Genomic DNA, 24,598 nt, shown 5'->3' on the forward strand with positions numbered 1-24,598 from the left:
GATGTACTGCATAAGCAAAAATATGGCTCGGATTCTAGGATCAAGTCAATACGAGAGAGAGGTTCTGATTGCTTTGTACTAAACCAACCTTTTAGGCAGTTTTCTCTTTAATATCATAGAGGCATAGTGATCAACTCCGATATCTTTAAATGTGGGAAGTCCCAGAGATGCAGAGAGTAGGTAACTGGAACTTATTCGGCACTGTGTAAGCCCAGCCTTCTCCATGACAACCATGTTGCTAGTTTCCATCCACATTTAGGCAACCAATGCAAAGAACAAGTGCTATGCCTTCCATTATATGAGATCAGATTTTCTGTTAAAACATGTGAAGATATAGCGTTTGATTATTTAGATAACCAAAACGGAAAGGACCAGTTATAAAATCTCTCCCTAGCAATAGAGGCAAAGCAAAGTCTTGGTCCTTTATTCTTTGCAAAAGCATCATCAAAACAATTTTGACAAATAATACATATTGTGTTTTATTTTATATTGTATTATAGTACACATTCTGGAAAAGATTTATATAAAAAAGAAATTGCAGTGCCAAGTTTCAATAGTGCTGTAACTCTTCATGTTAACAGCCTCGATTAATATTTTTTGGTGTATGATCATTTTGTGCCACTTCTTCTAAACTTTAAAAATACATGCTTCACTTCTTGGCACACCAGAACTAACTTCTTGGCTGAGCATAGCTTTTGGTGCTTGCCTCACATTTTGATCCATAGATTGGTTGCTTATCTGCTTTGCCTTGCCTGCAAGATGTGAACACTTAGGTAGTTCCTGGAGATGAATGTGCATTATCACTGGCTGAGAATGGAGTGTGAAACTGAAATTAATATCTTCAGGCTGCTTGAAAAGGTTGAAAAGCTACCCCTAACCTACCTCTAGGAATCCCTAACCAATACACTGTGAGACTATGCAGCTTAGCAAGCAGCCACAGTGAAGGGGGTGAGCCTGTCTTGTTGAAGCTCTTTCTGTGCAATATTTAAGCATTTGATGGAGGAGAAGAAGTTATGGTTTTAGAGACAGAAACTGAACGCACATGTCTCTGAAGCAGGAGACTTAGGGCTCAGCTTTTTGTGCTCCATGCACATCTTTGACTTGAAATAGTCCAACACGGACTAAAACCTCTGCTGCCTGTGGCTGTAAGTACATTAGGATCTGCACTTTTTCCTCCTTCTTTTACCATGGGATTTTTAAACCTATAACACTCACTTATGTCATTATCCTGGACTGCAAGGTATTATTTAGAGTTAATTATTATTTAGAATTATCTGGGCTAGACTTCTACATTACAGCTTATGTATTGACATAATTCTACAACACCTTGAGAAAGACTTGGAGAGGATGTGGGTCACAGATAATGCACCAGCTCCCAATCTTGTAGTCAAGCCTCTTTTGAGAAAATTGGTAGTAATCCATATCTCACTGGGTTCCAGTCCTTGTTTTCCTCCCTGGGTCTGCTACAGCTATTTCCTCTTTCCTGCCAACTGGGTGCCGAATTTAGTAGCCCTGGCGAAGACCTCCTCCCCCAAGGGGCCCTGCATGTGGCTCGCTCGTGTTTCTGGTGTGGTGCTGGCAGTCTGGGGCGTGCATCATGCAGGGCTAGCGTAAGGAGAGGCCAGTACGGCAAAACTAGGCCCCACTTGGGAAGGCCTGAGGTGCTGCAAGGTGCTATTTCCTGCATCCCCACAGTTGGCTGGAAATTGTTATCACTATCAGCAGCCAGTGACCACGATTAGCAGCTGTTAAGGAGATCCTGTTTTCCCATAAATGCTCACAGTACTTTATTGCCTGAAAACACCCAAGCATTTTAGAAGAGATCATGTTTGATCTATAATAGGCTTAGTTCAATTTCTGGAACTATTGCCAATCCAAATAAGTACATAAAGGTTTCAGATAAATGTTTAAAGGACTCCAGTGGTAATATAGATCCTAGCTACATCTCTGCACAGTGTGAAAGTGGAAAGAAAATGTCCCTGCCTTGCAGTGCACTTCCTGGGGCGGCTGCTGCTCCTCTCTGCCATAACTGAGCAGGGGTGGAGGTGGCAGCAAGCTGCTCTGGTTAGAAAGCCAAAATGCTTCGGGAAGAAAATGATCTTCTGGGGAACTGGAGATCAGGTCACATTTCCTGAATCTTTGGCCTGTTCTTGCGACAGGGCAGCTGTTCACCATGCCTTTCATAGGATTGGAGCAAGGAAGCAGTCTGTCCTTTCACATACTCATCAAAAACCACTCAGCAGCCCCATGAGATGGGGACTATTTATTCAACAACAAACCCAGATTAATTGTCATTGCTGTAAGTTAGATGTCTAAGTTATAATTCTCTGAGGAACATATTAGTATTAGTAAAATAGATAGCGTGGTAGAAATAGGTTAGTCATTAAAAGCTCCTATCGCTAATTTCGAAGCTATTGTATAATTTCCCAAGCATCCACTGTGGGAGGGAAGTCAGACTGAGTCACGTAACATAAGACTGAGGTGAATTTTAGAATACATTGTTCATCTTTTCTTAACTGGACTACTTTTCCCCTTTTGCACTTTCTTTTGAATTACAGTGCAGTTACTGTAGTTTAGCAACTAATGGGCTTGAGTTCAGGTTTGTGACTATTTTATTTTAATGACTTATTTGAAAAAAGTAATTTTCAGTTTTACTGATGTTTACTGAATTTTTCAGAAGCTTTGATTTTTAGAAAAAGATGTACTTTTAGTTTCTAAGTTTTCATTACAAAGTAGTGAAATGCTATTTTGGCAGTTGATTTTTTGGAGCTTTTAGATAAAAGGAAAATAAAAAACTTTTTTTTTTTTTTCTTTTTTTTAACTTTTTTCTGTAATGTCCTTAGAATTTTCATGTGGGTTTTTCCAAGCTGGTTAAAAATCTAAGCTTGCACACTTTGACCAAACACAATGATATATTTTGTGAAGATAATTCTTTCCCTTCCACAGGCTGCCTCAGTGGTGTGCGTATGTCTTTTTAACATTTGGCTATGTGTTTAAGCAAGGAAAGGTGTAACAAGAATTTACATGTGGTAAGATAGTGAATGCTATCAGCCTTGCACCGACTCTCTGAGTAGCTGTCAAAATTCTTGTTTGGAAATTCAGACTAATCAAGCTGGTTCCTCTCATAGCTATTCCTTTTTCAAATCATAGCTCTATATAACAGCTGCTTGTACCACCTGCAATAATATTTCTGTAACTGTTCATTGAATACTATTGTTATTTCTTACAGGTGTATTTCAGTAACCTGCTCTCAGATACTGCTCATTATTATTGTTTCCTAAATATATAATCCAATGTACAATAATTATGCCCACAATCAGTTATCTGAAAATTTCAAAATCATGAAATTTTTAGAGTTCTATAATTTTTTGTGCCAGAAATGTAAACAGCATGAAATTAAAGTTTGATATCTAATCAAACTTTAGTTATAATTAGAGAGCTTGTGGAAGTATTTCTGTATCAGTAACTTCTTGCTGTATTCAGTCATGAGGATAATGAATCAGGGGCTACTGTCATGGTCTAATCCAAATGGTGGTCTTTGCCATTCTGTGTTAATGCAAAAAAGAATAGACCACTGGCATCAGGGTTACAAGGCTGCAAATCATGGGAATGAAAATCAAGGCTGATGATGTTTCTTGTTTCTACTATTTATTAATTGCACGAAAATTAGGTGAAATATGTGAGCATGAACAATCTTAGGGGTAATAGATATATAATGATAATAGGAAAGAAACATAATGAATACTGTCTAGCACAGATTTTTTTTTTTTTTCTTTTTTTTTTTTTTTTTTAAGCTTCAAAGCTCCCATAGTCTTTGCTGAATGGCAGTCCCTGAGAAAGGATTAGATAAAATCTGATTAAGGAATCTAGCATTTCCTTCTTAGAAATTTGAAATACAGAACACCTCTCTAAGCCACTCCCCTCCTGAAGTATGGCTGATTTGTGCAGATACCTTTTTCCTTCAATGGGATATTTGTTTTTTGTCTTTTTTTTTTTTTTTTTTTTTTGCATTTGGCTAAACCATACACTATCCCAATGAAGAAGCATTTGCAGAGGAATCGTAGAATGGTAAGGCTGGAAGGGAGCTCTGGAGATCATCTAGTCCAACCCTCAGCAGAGCCCGTACGGGGACTGAACCCACGACTTTGGCATTAGGAGCACCACACTCCTACTGAGCTAAACCTGCACCTAAGGAAGCAGATCTAGACCTTAACTTAATGTGTGAGCATCTTTTTTTAGTGTTTTTGTGAGGAGGTATCAGAGCTGTTCACTATTAAAGCAGCACGAAGAGAGAGACCATGGCTCCTTTCTTGAGGAAGGTGAGATATCAGGCCAGAGAAGGTCATATATATTAGTGCTTTAGACAGTGGCATTTGTTTTAATAAACTGCGAAGAGCTTCCTCAGCTGCAAGAGCCTCTGATGCCACCCATGTGGGCAGAATGCCATACAAATGAGAGTTTCTCTGAGTCTATGCAAGAGTAACTAGGAGAGGATCTGGAATCAGTGCTCCGGTCTCCCTTGCAGCTGAAGTGGTAGCTGTAAGTAAAAGAAACAAACCAAGGTATGTCTGTCATTGTTCAAACAGGGGCCTGATACTGGCCAGAAGAAGAGGTACCAAAATGACAGAAGATCTCAGGTGGAAATTACTTAAACTGTTCAAAATTTCAGCATACTATGGGATAATAGTTTGTACCAACACTTGCTGCAGGGCCAAGCATGCTGCAATAAAGTCTGGAGAGAAGGTGCTGTGCTTGAGCATCTGGGAGGTATGTACCTAGCAAAATAATTGGATATTTTATTAGTGCATGGATAAGATGCTGGAAGAGTAGGAAACTTTTTTAAAGCTGTTTTGTTAAAGCTAAAGCAGTAAGAGAGCCTAGAGAAAAGCAGCTGCAATTGCATCATTTATTGCTTTGAAAGCAAAAGACCACAAATAAATGCACTGGTAAACAGTACAGATGTTTTGAACTACATCATTTTTTATTGCAAAACAATTGTTACGGAAATTTCAGAAAGTTCTACGGTAGTAATTGCCAACTTCTGCTTTTTATTACATATCTAAACACAGTCTAAAAGTGCATTGTGAATCCAGTAGACCTTTGGAAAGGACCATTTTCCATAGTGGTATACATGTAGACAAATCAAACTTGAAAATCTTCATAGTTGTAGGAATTTGTTTAAAACAACATTTTAATAATTTTTCTCCCTTTATAAATGATTGTTGCACATTTACAAATGATAACCCAAATAATAAACCATTAAATAGCTATTAGTACAGTATATCGCAAACACTGTTCCAGACAGCAGTAGCAGCATATAGACTCTCCTCTCCTCATGTACGACAACTGCAGTGGTGGAAGAAGGATATAACTTTAATACAATTTATTCTTGTGCGGGCATAACATTGTATTTCACAGACAGTTCCCACTTCTGTCCCCTCCCCCTCTCTACTAAATACTAAGAAACTAAGAGTTATCACTTCCCTGCAGCAGAAAGAGCAGCAATTTCATAATCAAACATTTTTTTCTAATAGATTTTTGAAATAAGTACTCTGTGGCTCTGCAATAGATCTGAAAAAGGAATCACATAAGGCAAAAATTAAAAGGTCAGCAACTGTTTCACAACCAGTCTGGCTCAATGGCTCAGTCATTAGTCTGCCCACTTGATGATGGTTTAGGATAATCTGTATCACAACTCAAAATAATACAGAGCTAGAAATGTGGAGTAAATCAGTCTTCTGATAAAAATCACAATAACTCTATTGAAATCAAGTTCTTTTTTCTGCAGATTTTCACCAGCATCGGTAAGACTTTAGTCGTGGTCAGCCTGGGAGAGGTGAAGTGGATGTGACCTCTCGCGTTCTCCTGTGACCAGCTGTAAAGCAGCGTAGCTTTCATGGGTGTGCAGAAACTTGGTCTCGTCAAATTCAACACTGATGCTTCTATCCACAAGTGCGGCAAGGCCAGTAGATCCGATTTAGAGGGCTGAAGGGTTTCCTTAGGTGGGCAGATACCCCAACACAGATCCTTTGCTTTTGTCTGATTTGGACTGTCCTCTTATATGAGGTGGATGAGAGAAAATTCATGCTAGGAAGTGCTCCCATTTCTTTTGAAAAAGATGACCTGTACTTGAAATTTTTTAACAAAACTGAACATGTGATTTTTGTTGAGATTGATGGGCTTATTTGTGCAAAAATGCAAATGTTTTATTATATTTAAGCAGGGGAGAGACATGACAACTGCTTAAGTACCTCTAGGGAAATCCAGGAAGGAGAAGTTCATGTTTTCCCTACATGTGATTATTGAATCCTTTCAAGTATGTAACCTGAACAACATAACAAGATCTTTATTCTTGTTTTTAAAATTTGCACCATGAGTTTAGAGAGAATTTTGTTTCACTGGCTCACTCTAAATAATACCTTTCATGACTTTTGTTTTCAGGACAGAGATATTTGTTCACTCTAACTGCAGTCATTGGACTAAGGCTTTGTGCTGCAAACAGCAGTCTTTTTGAGCAATTATTTCGAAGCTACATTTTCCATGTGCTGACAGTTTCTAAGAAACAAATAATTTTCTTCTCTTACAAAAAATACACCTAACTAAGCCACCTACCTCCTGACAAAGGGGCATCTGTTCCACCAAAAATACAAATCCATTTCCACCAGAAATCTATAAATGAAAAAACAAAAATAAAAGCAGAACCCAGAGTGATTTCCTTATGTGCATGACTGGACATTTTCAGTGTTCATTATAATTTGAAATTAGCTCCTCACTGCCACTGGTTAACTGAAACTTGTGCTAAGAACACTAATATAGCACCTTATCTCTTCCAAAAAAGGGAGAGCCAAATGTCTTGGGAGTGCTATAGATTTGCTTTTTTGTATTAAATGTGTCAATTTCATAAAATATAATTATCATTTAAAAATAATTAAAAAATTAGCTTCCTTTGCTTAAAGATCAAACATAATGTAAAATAATGTAAACATCCAAAAACTTGAATTCATTCCTAACTGGATTCATCCTTACAGGCAGGCAATAGTAAAATGTTAAGTCTCATAGCAGTCCAAAGAAATTCATGGAACAATGCATGCATTTTCATTGACACAAAAAAAGACTGGACTGTAAGGAAGAGAAACTACCTCAGTCATATCACACTGTTATTGTGAAAGAATAATGTGCTATAATCCAATACCTAGGACACGTGTATATCCAACTTTAGAATAGCATCACTTAAACTGGAAACAAGAACAGATTACTATAGGAAAATATTTATAAAATACTGTACACTGCTTCCTCGGTTGACCAGTGTATGTAAACAAACAGCTAAGTTCAGTTGAATTTCAAAATATTATTTAAAGTTCATTTATCTTATAGTCTTTTGCATAACATGCCAGTTCATCTTTCACACTACCACAACTCATCTGTCACAGCCCACAGTGGCTCATTAGAGATTTATACATCAGCTCATACAGACATTTATAGTGGAACTATACAGAGGAATGAGTGAAACATACAGAACTTACGCACTGTGACCAGAAATGCATATTCCATATGTATAATGGAAAGTGGAACTTAATGCTCAATGCAACATGTGCTGTTTTACTGAATGTTACAGATTTACAAATATGACTTAATAATGTGATGTTAGAACTGTCCTGTAACGTTCACTAATATTATCACATGTCACAATCATACTGGATTATACATGGGAGATAGGTATATATGTGAATATATATATCTCATAAGCTATTGTTTGATACAGAGTATGTCATACGGCACATCCTATAGTTACACGATGATGGATGATAAGACTTTCACTCTCACTAAAAGGTCATAATAGTATTGGGAGTGGGAAATCTATTTCCATTGTACATAATGGGTATTTTGCCGTCAATTTCAAAAAGGGGCAGTTTGATGCAATATGTTAGAAAACAAGTGAAGAAAAAAAAATATTAACATCCATCATAGTATATTCTATAGACATCATATTTTAGAATAAATGGGAAACATTCAGGAAAAGTAGTGGTCTGACATCTTGCAATCATACTTCAAACATCTGAATTTACATTTTATATATTATGGCAAATTTTAAGAGGTAAATAAAGTGTTCTATTCCATTTTACCTGGAATGTGTGCTCCAGATCACTAAAGTGCTGTATCCAAAACATTTATACAGCTTCTGGGTTTGGCAAATTCCTTTACCCTGACAACCTAAGTAATGAAACCTACCCTAGAGAGGAGTGCTGCACCTTGAACTAATCCACTAAACACTGTTGTGGGATTTCTAACAGTGAAGTTCCTCTAGGATAGGCCAATAATATGGTAAAAGAATCCACGGACAGTTTGAAGAGACATTCATAATAGTAACAAAGAAAATAAAACAAAATGCCCCCAAACCCACCAAGGAAAGGTAGATTTGGAGAAGCCTTAGGAAAAGGCTGCTAACAAAAGTTGGCACATTTGAAGCAGATTGTTGAACACAAGTTCCTTTGTCCCTGGGCTTTGTGCTGCTGTTCAACAATCAGCCGGTCACAAGCACGCTTCATAACGCACAGAAAGGGGACAGTTTCCGACCTTTCTCAGTGTCACCATGCGACCATAAAGCTGCACATGCACTGCAAGGCAATTGCGCAAACACGGTGTCTGGATGGAGTTTAGCTCATTGCAAGCCCGATTAAACAAAATAAAGAAAGGAACACGTGGGTGAGGGAAGTATGAAGCACGTTGTGTTTAATGTCAGTATGTTTCATTTCTTTATGTTGTGAACTTTCCAACAAAGGGAGTCAGCGCTTAAAGGGTTTTTACTTTCTCTGCCCCTTGTCTTGAGGCAGATGATTATTTTTATGTGGGGATTTGATGCCCTTCAGAATTAACTGTCATATAGTGCTTAGAGTCTCCCAGGGCGAGATCCTATTGAGAAAACGTCAGCCTCCATTTTCAAAGCTGCCTTAGAGATTTGGAAGGTAATAAATGGGATGTACCTCTGTTGCATGTGCTTATATTTAAAATCTAAAAGGACCTGGCTCTGCATAGCTGTTGGTCATTTTAGAGCTGTTTTAATTTTTAAAAGTTCTAGCTTCAACTCTTTTCAAGCTTAAGTTTTTCCTTCACAAATGATATAAGATTGTGATCCAATTGCTACTTGTGCTTCTGTAGCTTTTCCTTATCTTCTGCATCCTCTTCCTCCTCTGAGCACTGTGATATCTTCTCATGAGAAGTTTGAAAATTCTGTTGGCACCGTGGACTGAGTTTTGCACTTGGAATGTAGGTAAAGACAATGGAGATGCTAACAACTTCAACTAAAACCCTATAACTACACTGCAAGTCATATGTATTTTCTCCTACTAAAATGCATGTTGTGTGCTATGTTGCTGTACAGTGGAAGCATACTTGCAACTGATGGCTTTTGCTTTTAACAGACACCTCAAGTTTCACTTTGGTTCTTAAACTTACCTTAAAAGCATATTTTTTTTAATGTTTTCGAGTGGTCTGCCAAGAACATTTTCCCTTTAAAAACTTTAATGGTGTTATTGTAAATTCAAACCACGTGATGAACCTTGTGTACTTTGAAATGCTCAGATACAGCCATGTCCTCATAAAAAAAAAGGTGTATGTTTTTGGGTGAGGGAATAGTGTGAAAATTCGGCAGCTCAAATGGAACAGCAAGAAGAACCTGGAAGCAACTTGATGGACAACAATTTGTATAAGCAATTAAACAGAGCAGTGAGAACCTGATGATCTTGTTATGCAGTGCTCTGATCACTCTAGCAGCACATTATTCTTACTGTTCCATCATATCCTTTGATTTAGTGAGACAATATATCGATGACGAATGTGGTAAAAAAATAAATATATACTATTCCGCTTAATTACATTCATCCTGAGCTTGCTCAGCTGTGCTAGAATCTAGAATGCCTGTTTTATACAGGAAATCACCTGATATTTTAACATAAATTCTTCCTCCTTTTAAGTTGCAGTACAAAAGGCATTTCATTTCCCTTTCTGCTCTTGAAAATATAAACTTTTTTGTGGCACTAGAAGTTAATACAAAAAGTGATAAGTGAACTCTGAGGTTGTTATCTTGTTCATTTTTCTTCGGTTTCACGAGTGTGGGGGTGTGTGAGGGATTTGGGAGAACACAGGTTTGCTTGCTGCCGGTTTCTACAGAAATAACAAATGCTTTTCATCAGTCATCACAATGGTGAAACAGATGAAAAAGAAGTCAGGATTGAAGTTTAGAATATCTAATATGTATATCTCTTTTTGCTAGTTAATTTCTGTGTTCTAAAAACTTGTGAATCATCATCAAACATCTTATGAGGCCTTCTAGTAACAGACAGATTTCTGAACTTACTCATTTATTACTTGTGATTTCATAAGGGAGGGGGTTGTTTTTCCTGTTGTTTACTGAAGTCTTTATAATCTTTCCTTGCTTCCTTTTTCCTTAAGTGCAAATGTCAGCTGGGTCAAGATGCAATAACTCAGTGGGTGATACTGAGACTGACAACGTGCTCCCTTGACCGGTGGCTAACGCCAACTGGAGCTGACATGTGATGATGTGAGGTTATTTAATTCTTCTAAGGAAAATGGACTGGAGAGAAGATGACCCTTAGACTACCTGTGGGCTTTATTTAGGTCTAACTGTGCTTGCTCTCAAAGCTGCGGAAAGCTCCCATTCTTGACAGTCTCCTCATAGACAGGTTGTCCCCTCTGCTCTCTGGCCTTGAGGACTTACTCCTCTGGAAGGGGTTTCTCAGGCCCGTTGCATTTCTCTGTCTGTCAAGTTTGTCACTGATAGAGTAGCTTTTCCGTGTGTGCTGAGCATACAACATGTTGGACTCTTCTGCAGAGTAGCTGTTGGCCCGCTCTATTTTTGGAAGAGGAATGCTGTTGGTCAGAGTTCTTGCGGCATTGCCATCTTGAGGAGATAAAGGGGTCCCTTTCTTGTCTTTGGCCTCGATGTCCTCATGATCAGAGCTTGGATGACTTAGTTCTGCTTCTCTCTCTGGGTGGCAGCATCCCAAGTCTTCCACCTTGCCTCCAAGACTTCCAGGGAAACTGACCCTCTCAGCAATGGTCTGGGGAGCACTCACACACCTAGTATCTATGCAGTCTGTAATACTTGTGTACTCTGCTGTTTTGACTGGGATGCCAAGGCTGCTGAAGTAGCTTCGAGATGGAGAGAACATAAAACTGTGAGATTTCACAATTGGTGTTTCCTCCAGAATAAATGGAGTTGTAGCCAGATAACGGCTACTTTTAGATCGCTCTAATGTATGATACAAAGGAGGGTCTGAATCCCAGGGGATTTGGCAGTCTGTAATTTGTGAATAGTCTGAAGAAAATGCTCTTGTTTCTATCCCAGAGGTTTCCTCATAATCAAGACTCCTGCCAGAAATTCTTTCACCTGGGGTACTGCTAATATATGCACTATTAGCTAAAATGGAAGAGGCTATGTGAGCCTGCAGAGCCACATCTCCAGTACCAAGAATGTTTATCGAGCTCTCGAGGGGCTCTATTTCAGACTGCATCTCATCCATGGTGGAAACGTAGATGTCTATACAAGACGAAGGCCTTCTGGAGTCTGGGGCAATCGACAAAGTGCTGGTAGGGGCTAAGGGAACCTTTGCTTCTTTTGCTATGGAGAGGGAACTGCTAGCACGGTGCAGGCTTGTGGATCTTTCCTTAAAAATGCTTTCAAACTTTTCCAGCCCACACTTCTCCTTCATATTTGCTGCATAGAAAGAGTGGCTTCGCATGCGAGGTGTGATCGTAGGTGACGTAGGGGACATGGACTCCTCTCCTGTGGGATCTATGCTCTCTTGAAGCTTGTAAGTATTCCCTTCCTGACTATTGAAGCTACTCTGTCTTACAATGTAGGCTGTATCAGTGCAGTCGGAGGAGGTCCTGGATCGTATCTTGGTCGTCTCACCTCTCTCTATACCGGTCAGTTTTTCCAAGGCCGTTGCCATTCTTCCTATCATATCCTCCAGCTGAGCAAGCCTGATGTCGACAGTCTGGAGAGATGCCTTCATGCAGTGCTCACGCTCATTTACTTCTTCCAGTCGCATGGCCATGTTCTCTACCCTTAAAAAAGGGAAGAATTAAATTGGTTCATTTCTACATAGCAGTGGTGTCCAACTAATAGCTCACCAAAACAAATGGGAACAGACAGGTCTTAAAATTCAAAGTCAATCTATACCACCTCACTTCAAACCCTGCTGAAAGAGGTTCAGCAGCCAAATGGTACTGCTTGTAAATGAGCAGCATCTCTTGCTTGTTGATTGTAATGTAAAGGGGATTTGGGGTGAGTGCTATGCAAAGGACAGAACATTAGGGAAATGTTACACTAATTTGCTACCTTTCTGCTGCCAAAAGTTCTATTTGGATTGTTACAAATGAACAAAACTTTGAGCATACATGACTGCACGTTGCTCTCAGCTGTGCCACCGACCAAACTGCTATGGTTAATTCCACAATTAAATGAAGGCATGAAAGTGAATAAAATGCCACAGGTGGGTAATATGCTGTACTTTCTCACTTTCTCACTCTTTCCCACAAATTTGCACCAAGTAGTGTTGTGTACACCTGAACAGACAGTCTCATTCCCAGATTTATATTTATCTCAGATATACAAATCTTTTTTTTTAACCTATTATTATGCTGAAGGTAAGTAATATCAGGTGAAGCACGTGTGAAAGCTATAGAGGAGAAAACACCAGTCAAAGCAAATACAGTGCACAAGAGTGTGCATGTATTAAGATTGTTTTGATGCTGTGTTTGTGCTTAGTATAGTTTTTATTAGTAGTTCAGAGATTGAAATGATGGATTTTAAATTTATTTATCTACTTACTGTATTATTTAAATAAAAAGGTTAAAGTATTTATAGCTAATAATCGACTGTGTGATCACTCAATTATTTTCTCAATTAAATTTCAAAGTAACTGCATATGATGTTGATTTATCTCATTTGAAAATGTTCTCAACAGTAAGATGAATTGTGTACTAATTTATGGCAGTGGCTTTCAATATTTCAGTTTGCTGACTTCTAAAACATTCCACTGAAGGACTCATATGGAGTCCTCTCACATATGGAAATTGCCGTTAGCATTTGTGAAATGACCTCCCATGATTATTTTCCCCAGCAGCGGTCTCTAGAACAGACCAGGGACCTCCAGTGTCTGCCCAAGAGGTACTAAAAACAACAGTTTTAAGTAGTTATCTCAAATACATATGTCATATTTCTAGATTTACATTTTTGGTTTTCTCTGTAGACCCTGAAAAATAAATAAAGAAGTGACAAATACTAAACAACAAGGTTTCTGCACTTTGCCTTTCGCCGGTCTCTTACTCTCTGCCTGTTAGTGCAGTTTCTACTCAAATATTACTAAGCACCTGCCAATCATAGCTGGGCTTTCTAATGGGGTAAATATCATCTTCTGCTACTACTAGTTGAATTTGCAGCAGGACATGCAGCCTGAAACTGGCACCACCGTTAACTTTCCTACCCATCCAAAAGGAAGTCAGAGTTTAGGCAATAAATGAGTATGGGGCAGCATTAATGCATTGTACATTACAGAATTTTTTCCCCTGAAACACTGAACTCTGACTGCCCTGCAGTGAAGAACAGCAGCAACCTGTCTGCACAGGAGAAGAGAGTGAGAAATATTATGTCAGTCCCTAGAGCAAGGCTCCTCTTCCTATGAAATATATCTTGTAGTGAAGCCCTTGAATTTTGAAAGCACAGGCACAGCAAACCAAATGCACAGATTTGAAATCTTCTCTAAAACAGCATCTGGATTATTACCTTTACTGTACTACTTAAGTAGATGAATGATGAAGTAATCAACACAAAGAGATAAACTCTTCCTTTTTTATTTCACCACCAATATACCTTTTCTACCCATCTTCCCACAAAAAACAGACTAATGTTATTGCAAGCACAGGATGTAATTCTATAGTCAGAGATCAGTTTACACTGGAAGCAGTTAAATTTTCCCTTATGTTATTTGTTGCCTCAATTGTTATTTTACCAAAATGTTATACTTGAAATATTTATCAGCTAATAATTGAGTGCCTCTGTAACTGCATAGCATCCAGCCTCTGTAACTCCTCTTCAACGATGATGACAGATATAACTTCATTTGTAATTTTAGGATTATCCGAGGTACTCAACAATTTGGGTAATATCCTGGTCCTTTTGGAGTAAGTGGAAGTGTTTTCTACTGATTTTTACAGAGCCAGGATTCTACTTGTGAAAGCTCAGGTTTCCACGAACAAATACCATTAACCCAGGCAACAGTCACCCCAAGAACTGGAATTAATTTATAACATTTCATGAAACTAGCTGGATAGTCCTGGGTTTTTGATTGCTTGCTTGAAATATTTTTAATGCAGCCAGAGCTGATTGAGTTTTTGCATTTGGCTGCATCTTAGTGCCGTAGTGGAGTCCGAGCAGAGCTGTCTGTACAAGTTGTGCACCCTGCTCTCATATGAGGTCCACGCAGTCCTACTGAACACAGGGAAAGTGACCCAGCCCAAGAAGAGCCTAGAGTTATATTTTGGTGGTACACCTTGTTCTGCTTCCCTGAATATGCTCTAGCACCTCCTGCTAGAGACGCAGGATGTAAGGACCATGGCAGTACAGGCTTCTGGGCTACCTGGACTGTTGGCTCCTAAGGTAATAACTATAAATATAATTGCCTTGATATAGAGGGAAATTTATGTAGAAACTCAACAAGATCAGGACAGTGTAGTCTGACTTCAAAAACCAAGGGCAACCATAGATGCACCTAGATGTTTAAGAAGTACATACGTGTGTTTACATTAAGTGAGCCCTGACTGCGTCATTTTTATTCACAAAAAGAAATCTTAAGTGATGGTGTTCTTCTCCAAATCCAAAGCTATGTGCTGAATTCAGTTGCCTTTTTAAAATTTGTACTACATATGTCCACCTTCAGGTTTTTTTAACAAACGCTTATTCTTTCAATTAATGATATTCTCTTATATTTGTATGATGCTCAAATCTGGAATCATTCATCACACAGAGCAGCACTATGCTCTGAGAGTAATTCTGTGAGAAACATGGTATAATTACATCAACTAAACATTTTGGTAGTAAGAGGATATGTTCTGAAGAAAGCCAGTCATAATTTGATCCTTAGAATGTTTTAATAAATGAAATATTCTTCTTGTCCCATAATGCTGGATGATACTTGAACTTAGTAAATAGACAGCTAGAGCTGTGTTTCCTTCAAGAACACTCTTGAATTAAAACACCAGTTCAAAATAAAAATGCCCAAATTTTACTTTAGATTTTTTTTCCCCACGTGCATTAGAGATAGTATAAACCTTTTGGCAAATCTAGTAATATCCATGTATGATGCCTTCCCTGCACCTGTGCCTTTTCTTACAGTGAGACTCTTATCTGACACATGAGAGGGCACGAAGCCATCCTAACAGATGGGCATGAGAAAATAAAATGGGACGGCTACATCCAAAATGTGCATCAAGTGTGTTTTGCTGATGCTCAAAAATGTCTACTAGTAAAACATAAACATGGACTATTGGAATACGGTATTCAGTAGCTAGGAAAAAAAAATTAGCACGGAACTGGGAACCTGACAAAGATTTTATTTTATCTGTGATCAGCCTCTCAGTTATCGTTTGAGAGATGATGGATTTTGCAGGCCTTTGTTCTAATTATTTCTAACATTCACACATAAATTTATTTATCTATAATTTCATTTAATTGAAGTAAAGATTTCATGGAAGTAATACACTCTTCCCAGAAGCAGGCTTCTTAACTGCATGATAGAGTTGGGTGCCCAAGTCTGTTTGTGCACTTACGGCCATTATTTAGGCATCATTTTGGTCTTCAAAATCCCATTCAGCTGCTGCAAGGATTGTAGACAGTTAAATCGCTCACAGAAGTGTTCACATTGCTCACTGTAAGTGACTGTAGAATGAAATGGTTTTATTCAGATCAAACGTAGAGAGCAGTTCCCTGGCCTGTAACAGGCTATTGGCACTTTCTCCGACATTTTTTGGTGAGGCATCACGGGTTAAGCAGCCAGCCAGTTTTCCCAGGTGCTTTAGTTTCTGCAGGTGAAAGCCCTGGGGTTGCCGTGGCTGTGTTCTCACCTACACTGTCAGGCTGCTAAACTTGGAGCAACCATTGCTGACGCAGAGATACTGCAGGATTCACAGACCTTTCCTCACCCCGCTTTGCGTGCATGGCCTCTTCTGGTAGGCTCACTAGCAGCCCTCGTACTAACAGACACCTCTTTCTGTTCACTTCAGTTTCTCGTCTCTAAAATCAGGATAATAGCTGTGCCTTTCTTCACTCATGTGGATGCTCCTACAGTAATGCACAATAGACTGTAAAGCATTCAGGTACTATGGTAACGGAGACCATCCTGTACCAAAGATGACATAATAATATTTACTTCAACCTGCTTATCTACTTTTTGAATACTATTAGGATAAGACCTGCTCCCTGTGGAATCAGCAGCAGCCTTTGGCATTAGCTGTGAAAGAGACAAGGCTTGGCCATAAGGAAGAAATACCTGCAGAGGAGATTGTTTCAGTGGCTTCCTGGAAGATTAAGAAAAGTCTTGCAGTGATTTTTGCTCATGTTATGCATATCTCTAGGCTGATCAAAATGTGCCACTGAAAATTTCACAATGTTTAAAAAAGTAAGGCTCTCCGGGAGGAGTTTATTGTGACTCATCTACAGTAGCTAAGTCAAGTTACCCAGCTTCACTTTTTTCCCTGGTCTCCAGCAGATTCACTAAGATTTGTCTTTGTGATTAAAGAAGCTAAAGGAACTTTTTGTTTTAAAAGAAAAGTTAGGTGTTTCCTGAACTAATACAGAACCCCCAGTACAGATATGATGTCAGGTTAGCCCACTCCAAGGTGAAAATATAAACTGCAACTTGTTTTAGGTGAGTCTGACAACACACTCTGGCCCTGACCCGGCAGAGCCATTTGAATGTTACTGAAGTCCCTGTTTTACATCCTGCTCAGTGCAGCAAGATCTTCTGTTCTTTTGTCTTCCTGAGTCCCTCCCTGCTTCCTGGCCTCCTGTAGGCTGAGCCTCAAGGCAAGACTCATCTCCTGGTCAGTTCCTGACACCCTGTTCCCTCTTCTAGTTTTATTGGGGCTTTGTACTTTTGGTGTGCAACCATTCCTTCTCCAGGTAGGCTTCAGGGCATGCTGATAAATCCATTGCAGGTAGGAGCCACTCAAGGGGTATTTAAGAGGTGAAAACATTCCTGTGAATTAAGCAGATGCATGGAGTAGAGGAAAGGCTGTTAGCGGCCCAGGTACAGGGACATCACACGAGCCTTGTCCCAGCATTTCTCCTTTCTCCTCCATCCTAACAGCATTCTCAGCTGCTTCCATGTGGAAGATCTTCAGTATGAGGGGCAACTCCAATTGCTAGGGCATTCTGGATCAATTTTACACCACGTAAAGCTGAGTTAATTGGGCAGATGATTAGGCTGATGATATCATGGCTATAATGCAGGTATTTCACTTGGTCTTCTACTACGCACTGATGACCTGACATTGGAACAGAAGCTGTGTAGTCTTTCATCTCGTTTCAATTTTCTCCACTTTACATGTTGTTAAGGGTACAAAGACATCTATATAGAGAAACGAAGACGGCCAGATCTTGATTTTAAATATTTGAATGTTAGGGAAAAGAATCAGTTTGGTAATTTAGATTAAGAATACTTAGAGGGATATTTTCTGGTCCATAATAGGAAGTAAAATATCAGACTTGGGGATCCAGTTCTTAAAATGTGCTTTATTTAAGATAAAGTACTTAGATATCCCAAATTCCTCAAGCATCTGAACACCTCAGATCTTTAATGTATTTGCACTTGCCTTGTGTGGTAGATCATTATAATTGGTTTGGCAAGGGGAGAAAAGAGCTATTACAATTTGAAGAACTGCATTCACTTGGGACTTTGTTGCTACAAGTCTTAGTAACAGAATATCCAACTCCTATATGCTTGGGTTTTAGTTTGGACTCTGTACCCCATATGACTGGTACCTAGGCCTTCCTTACAGAGCTGGTGCATGTTTGGTTTCAATGTTAAGCTATTGGCCAAGAAAAATAGCTCCTTTAAGAACTACTTCTCTGTGAGGCTCAAATGCTTTTCTTAGTTTAGGGTTCATAATAACAAACTCTCTCCTGGAGTGAGATGCTTTCAATCATTCATTTAAAACAGAAGGAAGGACTCCTTTCTTGCAAAACAGGGACAGGACAACTACAATGACAGACTTCTATATATGAATGTTTCAGTAGTTAGAGCACTTGCTTAATGAAGGGGAGGACCCAGCTGGGTTTCTTCTTACATGTGGAAGCTTCACGCATGTCTCTGACTTTCTTCCCTTGTCCATCAAAAGGAAAGCTATGCCAGAACAGAGATCTGAATCTGGAGCTACCATTTTTATGTTAGTTCTCTGATCACTGGCTTATTGGAACACAAGAAGAACTGCGCTCAGACTGCAGATCCATGTAGCCTGCTGTCGGCCCCTGAAGCATATGTAATTATGTTCCCTTTATTCGCCAGTCTCCAGACATTTTCAGCTCAGCAACTTCATGGGCGGGATGTGATTTCTATGCATTTAGCAGCCCTTAATGGATTTCTCTTCCATAAGCTTGCCTAGTGTTCCTGTGAATCAGTATAGACCTGTAGTTGACATCATTAGCTTTTCTTTAGACCTCATCAGATTTCAAGAATTTGCTCTGCTCTCCTACTTGCATGAACAAATCACATCTTTTGTTTATTTTGAACCTCCTACTAGGGATGGGTTCCTATTAAATTCATTTGTTCCTCCCTATTTCTTGTCCTAGGAGCAACAGCAAACAATTTATTTTTACTCACCCTCTCCAAGTGCTCATAATTATATAGACCTCCATCATTTCAATCCTCATTTGTCTCTTCCAAATTGAGTAGAACTAGGTTACGTGGCTATTCCTTATATCCTTATGAGGAGGCCATTCCATACCACACTTTTCCTCTAAAATACTTTTCTGAAATATGTTTCTTGAGAGTGCTATTTTCAGGAATGCAAATGATTAAAGAATATTATTTTTTCTAATCCTGCTCTGGGAAAGACTTATTTCAAAACCAAATTAAAAGTATGTTTCCTTGTCCACAGGAAAATATTTTAGGCAGAGCTGCATCAGGGGCAGTGCTAGAGGATTACATAGAAGAGAGCATTACATCTGTGTAATCAATTACTGTGGCTACTCTCCTGATTTCTTTAGATACATTCAGGTTAAAGTGGAGTATTACAGTAACTGTGGTTTATTAGAGTAATTACAAATATCTGACTGGGGTGTTGTCCTAGAATCTTTATCGGTAACAGTGCCATGAATCAAAGGAAAAACTCTGTCCTCAAAATTTAACTCCGATGTTTAGCTGCTGTATAATGAGAGCATATAAGAGCCTGAGTAGATAAGCAGATTGAAGAATTTTAGGACTGATGAATTTGAAGACTTGTAGTAAACTTACTGCAGTAAATTTACATAATATTGCCTTTGTTGTCTGTGCATTTCTCTTTTGTAGATGAACTGTCTAGTTCCTTTGACATTAATGACAAGACTCCTGTTGCTTTCAATGAAGCTGTCTTACCCAGCAAGGTCAATGTGAAAAAATGCTCTTACTTTATCTAAATGGCTAGCAGATCCGTGCTAAAGCTGTAGTTTTCATTGACGAACACCCATTTGCTCTTCCATTCTGTTCTGAGCACTTACGTCCTAAGGTTCTACTTTCAAAAACTGAAATGCAAGAAGACGTGTTTTTCCCCACTGTTTTTGTCAGTGCTATTATAAGTAGTTGAAATGGTTCAAATATTCAAAAATTAGTGCAACATTTGTTTTAGGAAGGAAAAGAAAAGAGAAAAGAAATACACTACCTTTTATCATTCTGCTTTAGTTAAGACTAATTAAAAATTATCTCAAATATTTCTCTCCTCAAGAAAAAGAAAGAAAGAGGGAGAATGGCAAGAGAAACACACTTCCAGATCTGTGTATGAAACAGAACAGACAAAATATGTGCACCTTTCTGAAGTGACACGGATTCTTTCATCGTTTGAGGAATTGAATCTGTCATCCTTTTCTCTAAAATATTCTTCTATGCACTGCTCTTCAAAATCATGGACTTTTTTCAGTTCATCCTCAGTTATGAAAAGTTCTGTAGAAACAATGGAAAGAATGTGAACCTGGCTAACTGCTTTAACATGTGAAATTAGCTCTACTCTTCTTACAGCAGAATTCATGGGCTAAACTTTCAAAATCAGGCTTCAGTTTTATCCAGCATTTTGGTATGAAATCAGATGCATCTAATTACTGAGTTAGTGGCTTCAATTATATATGCTTCTGGAGATGGCAACACTTTATCAGGCAAACACTGTGCAAACATGAATGCCTTTTGATTGCATGAGAACTAAACACAGCTGCTGGTCAGGACCTGGAGAGATGGTGGGGGCCAAAGCCCACCTGTAACCTAACACACACATAATCAAATTTGGAGGCTGTCAGGGAAGGAGTCTGAGGATGCGGATGGTCTGTTTGATGTTGCAGCAGTTGAGGTCTGCTGGAAGCAGCAGGGGCTGGTGCAGACACGGTGAGGGCTAAGGGGACAGTCTTGTTGCACTTGCATCACCCGTGGCACAGCCTGTCTCCTGCTCCCTCCTCTTAGAGAGGTGGGCTGTGGCATGGGCAGAGGTGCACCTTCCCAAGCTCCCTACCTCTGGCATATATGGTGAAGGAGCTGGAGACACCTTCTGCTTTTGTGGCATTATGCTGGAGATGCAAGTGTGGCCAGTGGCATGCCAGGCATGCAGAGAGGGGATTGTACTTTGGCATGAGGTAGTATTATTAGTCTACAAAATAATTACACAGCACAATCTCTCAGTTTATCTACAGGTCAAGGCAAAAACATTGAGGGAAAGAGCTTTAAAAATAAGAATGCTACCTCTGCAATTCCAGCAATAAGACTGAAGACCTATAAGTGTGATGGACTGCAAGAAAATTTCCAGCAAGAATAGACTATTAAGAACAACAAAACAAAACCTTTTACTTTGAAAGGAAAAAACAAGCAAACAAAAAATCCCAAGAACAACAGACCCTCATTACTAGTCTCAGGAGGATTAAGAGTTGGGGAATGAGAGTGAAGCTGACTGGTTCAGGTAAGAATTTCGTAGTTAAAGGTCGTTATTTATTGAAAAGCTTGTTTAAGTGCTGGACCCAGCCTCCATTCACATCAAACACTAGATATGACCAAGGGCATTAAAAAGTTCCCCTCTGCAAACTGCTCAAGGCTTACTTAATCCGTAGTCTCTCTCATCTGGGTCGCTTTCATGTTTCCGCCATCTACAGCAGAGGTGTTGGAATATCATAGTCATATGGCTGAAAATGATTAGAGGTGGTGGGAGAACTGGTCTTTCGTGAAATGTCATGATTAGCTGATACCTTTGAAACTTCCACACTTGGTTAGATATGGATTTGACTTCAAAAAATGTATTGCTAGAAAGAGAGAAGAGGAAAAACAAATGAGATTGAAATTTTTTTGGGGGTATTTTTCCTGAAATGGTAAGACAGGAACCTTAACACGTTAGTAATTTTCCCTACCAAAAAGAAGGGGAAAGAACACATAAAATGGATGAAACAAGTTACTATCACTTCAAGGAAGCTCAGTGGCTCTATCAGCCATTTCAAAAATATGTTACTGCTAATTACTCCTGCTCTGTACAGCCTTTGAGCCTTACGACCACTCAGTGACACAAGGAATAATTTTTATTTCTATTTTCAGTATTGGGAGTGAATGATGCTGTTAACTGAACCTTGAATACTGGCTTCTCTACTTGCAGACACTCTGCTTACACTGAGTGTCCACCCTCAGAGATGAGTCAATTTAAAGAGCTAGGTACTTTCTTCATTCTCTGGAGACAAGGTACTGCCTCTCACCTTCTCTCCTCTGAAAATGTCTCTTATCCAAAGTCTTTGGTTTAGCTGTCTTCTTAGACCATGGCTAACCCCCCTAAATCCATACTTAGCAATGTGCCACTCACTTGAAAACAGCAATGAGGAGGTTCACCAAAAGGATGTTTGCAACCAAGAGGTAACAGGCCATGATGGCAGGAACGATCCATGCTCCTGTCTTGCAAGGAGGCAGCTGGATTATTTTGCCATCTTCTCTGGTTTCATTTTGACCACAAGGAGCTGGGAACAAAATACAAACAAGCAAAACAGGAATGAATCTTATTTTTTCAGTGTTTTTAACAGAAGTATTCAAATATTTATGAAGGCCCTCCCCTGCCAAAACAACATCTTCCAAGTAAGAGTGGCACTAATGCTCCCCTAAAGAAGTTTACAATTGATATAGACGATGGTGATCAAGTGCTTGTCAGATTTATCATAGGATTTAAGAACTACTGTTCACGATGTTGAATGTTGAATGTTTGCCATTAATCACAAGATATTTCCCTGAGGAATTTTGGGGAGCCTGCCTGGTGTGAGTGAACTGCCTGTCCTGAACTGCTAAAATACCATAACATTCTGGTAGTAACTAGTGGCTATGCAAATACTGCTGAAAATTCTTAATCATGTAAAAAGCTAACACATTAGTTTTTTACTGGAAAAAACTTGGTCTTTTTTGATGGATAGAGAGGGATATGATAAAACGGCATAAAAGCAAAATAAATGCATAAAACTAAAGCAAGGAATAGAAATTTATTACTGTGCACTGCACTGCCTGGTGCCCCTCTAGAAAGTATTCATAACAATCCTCTGCTATTAAGGACTTTTGACTGCATGCCTAGAAACAATGGGGGACATTATCAAGTCTTTACTGTACCAGATAAAGGAAAAGGTAGGCAGGGGAGCAGCCACCTGTTTTTTTTCCCTGAATGTCTTTACATTAATATGGTAGATCTGAGGCAAGCAGGGGAAAAGCTTTGCAAAATAGCTTTCATTGCTTCCTGCTTTTACATGCCTTCATGTGTGTTAGCAGAACATCTGCATTTGCAAGCGTGGGTTCAGTTTATGCCCTTCTAGCCTCAAGCTGCCCTAGTCTTTGGTCTTAAGTCTTTAATCAGCGCTTCAAGGAAATCACTGAAGAAGCAGCTTACATATACTAGATCACAGTAAATTTTGTTCAGCGCTGAGCTAGCTTCCCCTTGTCCCCATCAAAAAGAAAAAAAAGATTCAAGAGAGGAATTTCCATGTGCTCTGCATTGGCTCAGATCTTCCGTCCAGCTGATACCAATGAGCGTTTCTCATTGACTTCAAGGAGAGCGTAGTTTGCCAGTCCCACATGTTTTGTAAAATCCTGACCTGTGTCAACAAATCCATGATCTAAAGTACCAAGTATTATTTCTTTTCAAAATGTTCATTTTGACCTTAGTTCACAGAGCATAGGATTCAACCGTGGGTGACTGTATTTTGAATTTTATGATATAAAGTGTCACATAAGTATTTGTTTTTGAGCATGAAGATGTTGGGCTATTGCATGTAGACATAATATAGCTTAATGGTACAGAAGAGTATGTGCTACATCAGCTTCAGACATGAATTCTCCCGAAGTGTTCAACTCACAGAAAAAAAGAAGAGGCAAAGCCAAATATAAGCAATGCTACTTTTAGCAGCAACTCTGCTGAGTCTGGACCAGAAATCTATATTGATATTTGTCTTTCCCACTTATAAAAATACATTTTATCACTGGAAAAGGCTCAGAGCAAGCAATTCTTTATTTCTCAGAAAATGTTGCCCTTGCAGATCTTTTCAGTTAGTACTGATTTCACGCTTCATGCACTGCTCTGGTGCAGTTTCGTTTAAGCATCCAAAATGCCATTTGTGAGCTGCTGGATTTCTTGTGTTAAGTGCATGCAGCCTTCATCCAGGAGAAATGGGGACATTGGAGACCTCCTGGCATCTGCCTCAAAATGAGACTTTATATTTCTGCTTGTATGGAAACAATAACTTACTCACATGCTGATTCAGAGCTACAAAGTCCAACATACCTAAAGCTATCATGTTTTCACCAGTAATGGAATAATCACTCTGTGAGCTGATGAAACCTGTTGCTCTTTTAAGTGCTGAAGCACAGAACAAAAAGTGTCTTTTCTAGCAATGAGAGAAATTTCTGAAAAAAGCATACTTTAAACTAGAGATCAGGAAAATCGGAAGTTTAGTCTGAAGTCTGGCTACAATCCTGTTATCCCATTTTTTCTATTAAAACAATGATTTCATCTAAAAAAGCCTTAATCTTTAAAAACTACCTAGACAAAGAGGGTTTCTGCAATATTCTTTTGGCTACCACACATAATTTACAATATTATTAATGCATCCTTGTCAGTGTATGCCACACAGTGATGGCCCAGTTAGGCTTCCTACATAGACAAGTTCCTATAGCATTCTGCTTTGTTCATATACAGGTATTGGATTTTCCTGGATGTTTACCAAAACTTTTGGCTTTTTTCAGTTTTATAGGAGGAAGAGCTTTTAAATGACAATGGAATATTAATTTTGTGCCTTACTTAATAGGGATTTGGAACACAACTCAACCTTCAGATCTGC

General features: G+C 39.0%; 1 protein-coding gene across 1 annotated transcript in view; it reads right to left on the reverse strand.

Moving 5' to 3' along the window:
- Positions 1-10,637: 10,637 nt before the first annotated feature.
- The window catches only part of TRPM3 (transient receptor potential cation channel subfamily M member 3), a 266,636-nt gene continuing 252,675 nt past the window's right edge, over positions 10,638-24,598 (reverse strand). Inside the window, exons 25-28 of the mRNA XM_062600481.1 lie at positions 22,093-22,243; positions 21,348-21,547; positions 20,081-20,213; positions 10,638-12,087 (exon numbers count right to left, since the gene is read on the reverse strand). Coding sequence (XP_062456465.1) covers positions 10,638-12,087; positions 20,081-20,213; positions 21,348-21,547; positions 22,093-22,243 — 1,934 coding nt within the window. The remainder of the gene's footprint in view (positions 12,088-20,080; positions 20,214-21,347; positions 21,548-22,092; positions 22,244-24,598) is intronic.

Source organism: Rhea pennata, chromosome Z (assembly GCF_028389875.1).
Source record: "Rhea pennata isolate bPtePen1 chromosome Z, bPtePen1.pri, whole genome shotgun sequence".
Taxonomy (NCBI): Eukaryota; Metazoa; Chordata; class Aves; order Rheiformes; family Rheidae; genus Rhea; species Rhea pennata.